The sequence below is a fragment of the Diorhabda sublineata genome, chromosome 2 (genome assembly GCF_026230105.1).
Source record: "Diorhabda sublineata isolate icDioSubl1.1 chromosome 2, icDioSubl1.1, whole genome shotgun sequence".
Lineage (NCBI taxonomy): Eukaryota > Metazoa > Arthropoda > Insecta > Coleoptera > Chrysomelidae > Diorhabda > Diorhabda sublineata.
The window spans coordinates 41,461,764-41,473,950 of record NC_079475.1 but is presented as its reverse complement, the minus strand read 5'-3'; the positions used below and the strand labels follow the sequence as shown (position 1 = coordinate 41,473,950).

The window sequence follows — 12,187 nt, the reverse complement described above, 5'->3', positions numbered from 1 at the left end:
TTTAAGTCGTTTTAACGAAGATGAAGTGCCTGGTCGTACTTATAACTAGTTTTTGCTGTTGATCGATGATATTTTGGTGATCCTCGTCATCTCCTAGTTGATCAAACGATTACTTTCCTCGTAATTCAAAAAGAAACTTATTCCTCTTTGATTAGCAACGATCTACCAAAAGCTAGAAAATTTTTTCATCGACCAAACCCCATTTGACCATTCCTTGGTTTTAAAACTGCTTCTTGAGGAAGCTACACGGTCCTTTTCGACTTTAGAACCACCAGTTTTTAGCTATATCCCAATCTACATTTCAAACTTGATCTGGGGTCTAACCTCTAACTTTTTGGTGACCAATTCATCTGCAGACGCAGTTTCTTCGTTAACTTTTATATTATAAAGCCTGTCGTTTAAAGAAAAATCATCAAATTTGTATTTGAAACACATTTAAGTCGTTTTAACGAAGATGAAGTGCCTGGTCGTACTTATAACTAGTTTTTGCTGTTGATCGATGATATTTTGGTGATCCTCGTCATCTCCTAGTTGATCAAACGATTCCTTTCCTCGTAATTCAAAAAGAAACTTATTCCTCTTTGATTAGCAACGATCTACCAAAAGCTAGAAAATTTTTTCATCGACCAAACCCCATTTGACCATTCCTTGGTTTTAAAACTGCTTCTTGGGGAAGCTACACGGTCCTTTTCGACTTTAGAACCACCAAGTTTCTTGCTGTATCCCAATCTACATTCCAAACTTGATCTGGGGTCTAACCTCTAACTTTTTGGTGACCAATTCATCTGCAGACGCAGTTTCTTTATCAACTTTTATATTATAAAGCCTGTCGTTTAAAGAAAAATCATCAAATTTGTATTTGCAGTACATTCAAGTTGTTTTAACAAAGATGAAGTGCCTGGTCGTACTTATAACCAGTTTTTGTACTTCATCGATGATTTTTTTGTGATCCCCGTCATCCTTTACTTGATCAAACGATTCCCTTCCTTGTAATTCAAAAATAAACTCATTCCTCTTTGATTAACAACGATCTACCAGAAGCTAGAAGATTTTTTCATCGTCCAAACCCCCTTTGACCATTCCTTGGTTTCAAAACTGCTTCTTGGGGAAGCTCTTCGATATTAACGATAAGGAATCATCCAGCTTTTCTTGTTTTTCTATATTTTCGTTCTGTTTTTCTTCAAAAAACGAATCGAAGTGTATAATTGGCGCAGTCTATAGTATAATACATACTTATGGGTTGCTGAACGCAGGCGTTTTATCCCTATAGTTTGGAAGTGATTCCTTTCTATTTTTTGTTTCGTTTTTGAGTCTTCAAGCACCTCCTTTTCTTTGGTCTTCCCTTTTCTGGTTCCTCTTCATTCAACGTCCGTAATTCTTTTTGTTTTGCCCCAAATAAATTTCGTATTTTTTATTCCTCGAACTTCTCTTCTTCTACTTTGTCAAGAGTCCACGTTTCGGCTCCGTACCTCACTATTGGTCTTTATATAGGTTTGTACAGACGAAGCTTCGGTTTTTTTTGGAGGTTTTTTCGTATCCGCTGCTCCAAATTATTACGAGACATAAACATATTTTTAAATATTCTAGAAATGTTTGGTCAGAACGTTCTTACACTAGAAGACGTCATGTCTGGAAGAAAAAGAAGTGTGTATTTAGGAGGTGCGGCTCCTTTCTATCAAAAACCCGAAAAGAATCCGAATCCGGTGACGAAAATTGCACCTTTCGTACCACAAGGTCCAGGACCTGGACGCGATATTCTTCGAAATTTTCATACCAAAGATAAATATAATAGTGTATTATATAAAAGTTTGAAACCCTTATTGAATTTTATGAAATTCGTTGGGATTTTTCCAATAACAGACGACGAGTTGGTGTTTCAAGTAATAACCAGATATAACTAGATTTTATATAAAAACAAAAAGATTATATAAATTGTTTTAGGTAACTATTGGATCAATTATTTATTCTGTTTGCATATTTTTTATAATATTAGGATACGTAGGTTATATCCAATGGGATAAACTGGAAATGGTTAGATCTGCAGAAGGAAAATTCGAAGAAGCTGTAATTGATTATTTATTTACGTTGTATTTGGTAAGAACGGTTTGTATATTAAGTTTGCGCAACCTGTCATCCATAGTTACAAGTCAAATGTCATTCATGTCACTTATAAAACTTCATTTTATAAATTACAAAGTGATCAAATTGAAAAGAATGGTGGTAAAAGATTTGTCTGATTCTAAGATCTCCAGTACGTTTGAAAATCTCTCGAGTGATGGAAATCGATGATTAAGTATCGAGATTTGTCAAATTTAACATTGGAAATCATAAAATTTGACATTTCGCACGATGTTATTCTATGATTTTTGACGTGACTTTCAAGTTCGCACAACCTGTCATTCATAGTTACAAGTCAAATGTCATTCATGTCACTTATAAAACTTCATTTTATAAATTACAAAGTGATCAAACTGAAAAGAATGGTAGTAGAAGATTTGTCTGATTCTAAGATCTCCAGTACGTTTGAAAATCTCTCGAGTGATGGAAATCGATGATTAAGTATCGAGATATGTCAAATTTAACATTGGAAATTGTAAAATTTGACATTTCGCAGAACTATTTCGCAAGATGTTATTCTATGATTTTTGACGTGACTTTCAAGTTCGCACAACCTGTCATTCATAGTTACAAGTCAAATGTCATTTATGTCACTTATAAAACTCCATTTTATAAATTACAAAGTGATCAAACTGAAAAGAATGGTAGTAGAAGATTTGTCTGATTCTAAGATCTCCAGTACGTTTGAAAATCTCTCGAGTGATGGAAATCGATGATTAAGTATCGAGATATGTCAAATTTAACATTGGAAATTGTAAAATTTGACATTTCGCACGATGTTATTCTATGATTTTTGACGTGACTTTCAAGTTCGCACAACCTGTCATTCATAGTTACAAGTCAAATGTCATTCATGTCACTTATAAAACTTCATTTTATAAATTACAAAGTGATCAAACTGAAAAGAATGGTAGTAGAAGATTTGTCTGATTCTAAGATCTCCAGTACGTTTGAAAATCTCTCGAGTGATGGAAATCGATGATTAAGTATCGAGATATGTCAAATTTAACATTGGAAATTGTAAAATTTGACATTTCGCAGAACTATTTCGCAAGATGTTATTCTATGATTTTTGACGTGACTTTCAAGTTCGCACAACCTGTCATTCATAGTTACAAGTCAAATGTCATTTATGTCACTTATAAAACTCCATTTTATAAATTACAAAGTGATCAAACTGAAAAGAATGGTAGTAGAAGATTTGTCTGATTCTAAGATCTCCAGTACGTTTGAAAATCTCTCGAGTGATGGAAATCGATGATTAAGTATCGAGATATGTCAAATTTAACATTGGAAATCATAAAATTTGACATTTCGCACGATGTTATTCTATGATTTTTGACGTGACTTTCAAGTTCGCACAACCTGTCATTCATAGTTACAAGTCAAATGTCATTTATGTCACTTATAAAACTTCATTTTATAAATTACAAAGTGATCAAACTGAAAAGAATGGTAGTAGAAGATTTGTCTGATTCTAAGATCTCCAGTACGTTTGAAAATCTCTCGAGTGATGGAAATCGATGATTAAGTATCGAGATATGTCAAATTTAACATTGGAAATCATAAAATTTGACATTTCGCAGAACTATTTCGCACGATGTTATTCTATGATTTTCGACGTGGATTTTTCTACACCTGAAGAAACGTTTGATGCCTTCAAAGTCATATACAATTAAAAATTCATTTGTATATCTCACAACTCAATAAATTCTCATATTTTATAGATTCCAATTATAACAAGTCCAATAGCATGGAGCGAATCTAAAAAATTAGCGAGAGTCTTGACGAATCTTATGGCTTTCGAAAGAATTTATTATAAAATGACAAAGAAAAGATTCGCGCAATTTTTGGGAAACAAACCTTTCGTTATTACCATAGCTTTACCTGTTTTTGCTTGCGTTACTATGGTAGTAACACACGTTACTATGGCACATTTTAAAATTTTGCAGGTAATTACAATATTTACTGTACTTACCTTCTTCACCAAAAGAAACTTATTCCTATTTGACTAGCAACGATCTACCAGAAGCTAGAAGATTTTTTCATCGTCCAAACCCCATTTGACCATTCCTTTGTTTCAAAACTGCTTCTTGGGGAAGCTACACGGTCCTTTTCGACTTTAGAACCACCAGATTTTAGCTATATCCCAATCTACATTCCAAACTTGATCTGGGGTCTAACCTCTAACTTTTTGGTGACCAATTCATCTGCAGACGCAGTTTCTTCATCAACTTTTATATTATAAAGCATGTCGTTCAAAGAAAAATCATCAAATTTGTATTTGCAGTACATTCAAGTTGTTTTAACAAAGATGAAGTGCCTGGTCGTACTTATAACCAGTTTTTGCACTTGATCGATGATATATTTCTGATCCTCGTCATCTCCTAGTTGATCAAACGATTCTTTTCCTTGTAATTCAAAAAGAAACTTATTCCTCTTTGATTAGCAACAATCTACCAAAAGCTAGAAGATTTTTTCATCGAACAAACCCCATTTGGCCATTCCTTGGTTTTAAAACTGCTTCTTGGGGAAGCTACACGGTCCTTTTCGACTTTAGAACCACCAGTTTTTTGCTATATCCCAATCTACATTTCAAACTTGATCTGGGGTCTAACCTCTAACTTTTTGGTGACCAATTCATCTGCAGACGCAGTTTCTTTATCAACTTTTATATTATAAAGCCTGTCGTTTAAAGAAAAATCATCAAATTTGTATTTGCAGCACATTCAAGTTGTTTTAACAAAGATGAAGTGCCTGGTCGTACTTATAACCAGTTTTTGCTGTTGATCGATGATATATTTCTGATCCTCGTCATCTCCTAGTTGATCAAACGATTCTTTTCCTTGTAATTCAAAAAGAAACTTATTCCTCTTTGATTAGCAACAATCTACCAAAAGCTAGAAGATTTTTTCATCGAACAAACCCCATTTGGCCATTCCTTGGTTTTAAAACTGCTTCTTGGGGAAGCTACACGGTCCTTTTCGACTTTAGAACCACCAGTTTTTAGCTATATCCCAATCTACATTTCAAACTTGATCTGGGGTCTAACCTCTAACTTTTTGGTGACCAATTCATCTGCAGACGCAGTTTCTTCGTTAACTTTTATATTATAAAGCCTGTCGTTCAAAGAAAAATCATCAAATTTGTATTTGCAGCACATTCAAGTCGTTTTAACGAAGATGAAGTGCCTGGTAGTACTTATAACCAGTTTTTGCACTTGATCGATGATATATTTCTGATCCTCGTCATCTCCTAGTTGATCAAACGATTCTTTTCCTTGTAATTCAAAAAGAAACTTATTCCTCTTTGATTAGCAACAATCTACCAAAAGCTAGAAGATTTTTCCATCGTCCAAACCCCATTTGACCATTCCTTTGTTCTAAAACTGCTTCTTGGGGAAGCTCCTCGATATTAACGATAAGGAATCATCCAGCTCTATCTGTTCTTTTATATTTTCGTTTGATAAGGTTTATTCTATTGACCAAGGAAACCAAGAACCTTCAATTCATCTCTGGACTACTCTTTTTTGAATAGCTTTCGTTTGATCAGTCGTAGTTTTTTCAACGACAGTTGGTCATCTTTCCAAAGTCATTTTATACATTTTGACTTTTTTTATACTTGAATGAACAACAGTAGAATGTGTAAATATCTATTGCCTTCATTTTCCAGTCCTGAATTCCTCTCTCTGTGCACCATCTTTTTCTTGGTCTTTCTTTTCTTCTTTGTTCTACGTCCATCGTTTCTTTTGGTGCTCTAAAATCTGTACGGAACCCAGCCACTGTATTTTGACTAGTTCCGTTTCTCCAACGGAATCCCATCTTGCGTTATTTGTTGTTCTCAGCAGCAGAACGATGGATTATATCTTGGTGATGATCAGAGGTGTTCAAACCAATCGCTTCGACAGACGATTTTGTCCAATTTCGAGTATAATCTGTCGATTTTGGTATTCGGATTACCATCTAATTGAAACCCTTTGGTTTGGTGCGTTTAATTCTATAATTTCATCAGTACTACAATCAAATTTTGATATCGAAACGATTGTCTTCAATTAGACGACCCATTGAGCCGAAATAAACTTTTAGCTGTAGTATAAACCGAATATTTTTCCAGGTAATCCCTTATTGCTACATAAACGTGGTTACGTACCTGATTGGGGGTATTTGGTACATGCTCTGCGATTTACTGGCCAACATCGCCTTGACAGTGGCCGAGGATTTTAAGCAAATCCTTGGAAATGCGAGTCCCGCTAATAAAATAGCGGAATTTAGATCGCTGTGGATGTTGTTGAGTAGAATTATCAGAGATACGGGCAACGCTTTCGGATTTACTCTAACTTTTTTGTGTCTCTATTTATTTTTGATAATCACGTTAACGATTTACGGACTCATGTCGCAAATTCAGGCCGGATTGGGCGTTAAGGACGTCGGTTTAGCGGTGACGGGATTTTTCGCCGGTTTGATGTTGTTGCTGATCAGCGACGAAGCGCACTTCGCCTCCAATTGTGTAAGCGAAACGATTGAAACATTTTTTGTAAGCGGTAACGTTTGAATGGAACTATTTTCAGGTGAAAGTGCAGTTTCAAAAGAAATTATTGCTTGTTGAACTGAATTGGATGAGTGATGATACTCAACAAGAGGTAAGCCAAGTTCTTTCCCATTTTATTTTCAAAATAACCAAGGAAATCGAAAGATCGACAAATTTAAAGTAAAAAATGTCGTATAAATTTTTTTCGCCAGATCAATAGTTTTTGAGTTATTCGCTATTGAAAAGTACGTCAAAAAAAAACCGCTTTTTTCGATAGTTTTTTACGTATAACTGTGTAACGATGCATTTTATCGAAAAAATTGTGATGAACAAAAATGAAGCTTATAAAAAAACAAATAAATTAAACTAATTTCAAGATCTTAATGTTTTACCTAAAACAAGTTATTGATACTTGAATAACTTTTTGGTTTACGCAATTAAACATTTAACCTCAAATAACGGGAAAATGGTACATTTTTCAAAAAAAAGTCACATAAAACTTTTTGAAGAGCTTAAAAAGACCTTTCGAATGACTACTTATAAAAGCCGTTTCGATTGGAATTTCAATGAGATACGATGTAAAATAGTTAAAGTTAAAAAAAAAATTGCACTAAAACTAATGCCATTTTATTGAAAATCAAAATTAAACTAAATCCTTGTACCAAATACTTTATTTGGATGTTATTCACGACATCTGAAAGTTTGGTTGATCAGAAATGCACAATTTTGAAAAAAATTAACATTAAATAATACTTTTTTTTGATTTTTCAAAAAAAAATTATTTTGGTCATTTTTTCTCCATAACCATAAAAGATACAAAAACAAATAAACAATCAAATTATAGTATTTTTTATGAAGATTATTTTTCTTTTTTTATTTTTTTTGTAGCATAAAAATTGACGGAGTTATAACCAAATTAATCTGTCACTATAGTCCACTATAGTCCACAGCCCTTTGACCCTTTATTAATAAAATATGGAGAGTCTCAAGCCCTTCTAACATACATAGACTTGTAGCCCTGAAAATTACCTTCAAAATGGTTTTTTTTAGGACGTGATATCTTCAAAATTAATGGAGTTACATAAAAAATAAGATTTTGAGATTTTTTTTTGTGAATTATAGGTTATGAAAAAGTTTAAAATTTTGGCGCATTTTTCTATTGATTACAAGGTAAATTTGAGATTACCAAGAGATGATATACTAATAATCTTGGTATAGGGGTGGTTCTTAAGGGGTGTAGAGAATGAAAAATCACATCGTGTTTGGAAAACGCATTCGAATACCGAAAAATTTCAAAATCAAAACATTAACAGTCATTAAACAAATTTTTTCCATTTTTTTTTTCAGAGGGGTAGTTCTTAAGGGTTGACAGGAAATAGACAATTAAAAATTACTTCAATTAGAGACAAGAACTAACAAAAAGAACGCAAAATCTAAAATTTGGCAGTCATTAGATTTATTTTTATTTTTTTCTCCGTAAAAGGGTAGTTTTTAAGGGTTGATTAATCAAAATTAATTCCCAATGAAATTTTATTAAAATACTTTGAATTTTTCACAGTAAAAATGAAATTGCAACGTTTTAAATAGTTAAAAAATTGTTTCCTGTGTTATTTTCATCAGAAGGGTAGTTTTTGACGATTTTTAAGGGTTGATACTTCAAAATACATAAATTTTCTATTATACAATATGTTAAGATACTTATGCTTCATCAACGAAAAACGTTTGAATCGAAAAAAAGTAGGTAAAACTACGATATCAATATTTTTCTATAAAGGGTGGTTTTCACCCCTTAAAAACAATTTCCACACCTTACAACCATGTAGATCTTAGGATAAGATGATTTTAATTCTAAATTTTCAGGAAAATCGCAGCTGCATTAAATAATTAGGAGATTTGACACCATTTTGAACTTGACACCATGACCTGCATAAATGTGGTTGATGCAACGTTGATTCTTCTTCTTTAATCCAGGCGTGGTTGTGTGCTTGTCGATGTAGACGTATGAATTTAACTAACCCCATAAAAATTAATCTAATGGTGTTAAATCACACGATCTAGGGGCCCAATTCGGATCACCTAAACGAGAAAGTTCGCGAGTGGCACGGTCTTGTCGAAACCACATATTTCGGCAAAAGGAAATGTCTAATCAAGTCGCGATATCGAGCACCAATAAGTCAATGCTCGATCAACGTTTTTTTTTCAAAAAACTATTGTTTAATTATGGCCCAAAATCACGTGTGGGTTTTGAAAATCGTATGCAGTTCAATGCTCGATAAATCGGCATCCATTTTGATGACTATAAATTTTTACTAAACCTCAACTGTCAGCTGTCAATTTGTTTTTTTTCTCTTATGGTTGTCAACACTTTATTGGATAAATGGCGGCAAATTTAAATACTGCATTATTGGCTTAGAAACAATAAATAAAAAATATTTTAGCTTCAAATTGCTACATGCTACAGATAAATTACGTTTACACAAATCATTTATATATCTAAATAAAATTCTAGAACAAAAAGAAGCAAAAGAAATAAATAAATAGACTTTTTTATAAATTATTTAGAAGAAATACCGTAAATAAACCGCCTGCTACTAAAAGAAGTCCCCCGAAAGCGCCGCGCGAATTCGCCAAACCTTTAAAATTGCGTAGTAACTACACAGGGCCGGTGTAGGGAACAATTTCGCGGACTTTTTAGTATTTAGTATTTTAGTAATAACGTTAATTTTCAGATCAACATGTTTTTAAGAGCGACAGAAATGAATCCGACCGATATGAGCCTTGGTGGATTTTTTGAAGTCAACAGAAATTTGTTTAAATCGGTAAGTTCAGAAAAATACAAATTTTACACCACAAATATACTGAGTGTTATCGATTCGTAACGACAAAAATGTTAATTTCGTTATAGAAATCGATATACGAGGTTCATAAGATAAGTTAAGACGTATATTATTTTAAATTCGAGTTTCTGTAAAATCGCCGACCGTTTTGATTCATTATACATCAAATATATTTCCTGACTATAGTCGACAGCATCAAGGGTCAGGTACGAGGGTCGTTGCATAAGTTTTGAGATGTGGCAACACCACAAAAATGCGAGCTCTCGCACATCGGTACAAACAAAAAACTTTTTGGAACAGTCAAAACATCAAATTGACGCGCCATCCGCCGTTTGGCAGCCAATTATTTCTCACCCTCGTAGATGAGCGAACTGCAGTAAATTCTACCCCTCAAGATTGAGGTATACTGAAAATATTCTATGGTTTCCGGGGCGTATTAATAACACTAAGAACGGATTTTCGTGGTCTTATTGTTAAATGGTTTGAATTTCATAATTCGATACTGATACACCTTGAAATAACCATAAAAATTGCATACAGGGTGGAATTCATTGGAATTGGCCCTGATATAGGAGTTGTTTCTCGGCCGGGGATAGGGTTGAAAAAAGAAGAAGAAAAGGGAGGCTGTAGTATAAAAAAACGGTTCTTTTTAGGTTTTCGTTGCTTTTTTTGTTTCTTATTTATTACGTAAGCGGGTAATTGTGTGATCAATATCAAAAGTTTTTATCTGGTCAAATTAGAACACGAAATGGTGGAAAAAACCAAAAATTCCAACGGAGCCGAATTTTCGTGGTAATTTTGGACTTTGGCATTTCAAATTCCCATCGATTCCTTATAAGATGTAAAAGTTACCCCAAAGTTAAGGGTCAAAATTTGAATTTTTTTGCTGAGAAAGTTACTCAAGGTCAAATTCAAAATTTGGATTTTATGCTGAAATAGCTCCACAAGATCGAAATTTGAATTTTTATGCTCAATCAGTTACCCAAGGTCAAAATTTGAATTTTTTTGCTGAAATAGCTCCCCAAGGTCAAAATTTGAATATTTATGCTGAGAAAGGTACTCAAGGTCAAATTCAAAATTTGGATTTTTATGCTGAAATAGCTCCCCAAGGTCAAAATTTGAATATTTATGCTGAAATAGCTCCCCAAGGTCAAAATTTGAATATTTATGCTGAAATAGCTCCCCAAGGTCAAAATTTGAATTTTTTGTTGAGAAAGTTATTCAAGGTCAAATTCAAAATTTGGATTTTTATGCTGAAATGGCTCCCCAAGATCAAAATTTGAATTTTTTTGCTGAGAAAGCTACTCAAGGTCAAATTCAAAATTTGGATTTTTATGCTCAATCAGTTACCCAAGGTCAAAATTTGAATTTTTATGCTGAGAAAGGTACTCAAGGTCAAATTCAAAATTTGGATTTTTATGCTGAAATAGCTCCCCAAGGTCAAAATTTGAATTTTTTTGTTGAGAAAGTTATTCAAGGTCAAATTCAAAATTTGGATTTTTATGCTGAAATAGCTCCCCAAGATCAAAATTTGAATTTTTTTGCTGAAATAGCTCCCCAAGGTCAAAATTTGAATTTTTTTGTTGAGAAAGTTATTCAAGGTCAAATTCAAAATTTGAATTTTTATGCTGAAATAGCTCCCCAAGATCAAAATTTGAATTTTTTGCTGAAATAGCTCCCCAAGGTCAAAATTTGATTTTTTTTGCTGAAATAGCTCCCCAAGGTCAAAATTTGAATATTTATGCTGAAATAGCTCCCCAAGGTCAAAATTTGAATTTTTATGCTGAGAAAGGTACTCAAGGTCAAATTCAAAATTTGGATTTTTATGCTCAATCAGTTACCCAAGGTCAAAATTTGAATTTTTTTGCTGAGAAAGTTACTCAAGGTCAAATTCAAAATTTGGATTTTTATGCTGAAATAGCTCCCCAAGGTCAAAATTTGAATTTTTTGCTGAAATAGCTCCCCAAGATCAGAATTTGAATTTTTTTGCTTAGAAAGCTACTCAAGGTCAAATTCAAAATTTGAATTTTTATGCTGAAATAGCTCCCCAAGATCAAAATTTGAATTTTTTTGCTGAAATAGCTCCCCAAGGTCAAAATTTGAATTTTTTTGTTGAGAAAGTTATTCAAGGTCAAATTCAAAATTTGAATTTTTATGCTGAAATGGCTCCCCAAGATCAAAATTTGAATTTTTTTGCTGAGAAAGCTACTCAAGGTCAAATTCAAAATTTGGATTTTTATGCGACGCTTGGCGTATTCTATTGTCGATAGAAAATACCAAATATTGATTATAGCTAAAAAGCGTCCATCCAATACTCCTGAACTATTTATATGTGATTATTATACACTTTTTAATTATTAGAATCGCTAAAATGTCATATATTAAATCGAAATCGTTTCATTTTTTGTGGGAATATTTGGGACTCATTACCAATTCTATTTTGGTGGAATGTTAAATAGAAATTTAATTTTCAGTTAATAGCGACGATGGTTACATATTTGGTGGTGCTTTTACAATTCCAGATTAGCATTCCCGAGGATCCTGATAGTGAAAATTCAACAAAAAATCCTTAAGCACATGAAGAAATCAATAAATTTTTAATTGTAGTATAGTTCCAAATATATAAATAAAACAATTCTTCTTATGAAACCTCGATTGAATCTAAATAAAAATAAATTTTAATTTCCCCCCGGTATATATTCGAT

At 32.9% G+C, this 12,187-nt stretch overlaps 1 protein-coding gene across 1 annotated transcript; it reads left to right on the top strand.

The window, feature by feature from the left end:
- The first annotated feature begins 1,589 nt into the window (after positions 1-1,589).
- On the top strand, positions 1,590-12,055 carry LOC130440677 (gustatory and odorant receptor 24). The gene is made up of 7 exons (XM_056773942.1): positions 1,590-1,880; positions 1,942-2,094; positions 3,846-4,070; positions 6,232-6,624; positions 6,686-6,757; positions 9,375-9,464; positions 11,957-12,055. The coding sequence occupies exons 1-7, from the start codon at positions 1,590-1,592 to the stop codon at positions 12,053-12,055; spliced, it is 1,323 nt and encodes a 440-aa protein (XP_056629920.1).
- Positions 12,056-12,187: the final 132 nt, after the last annotated feature.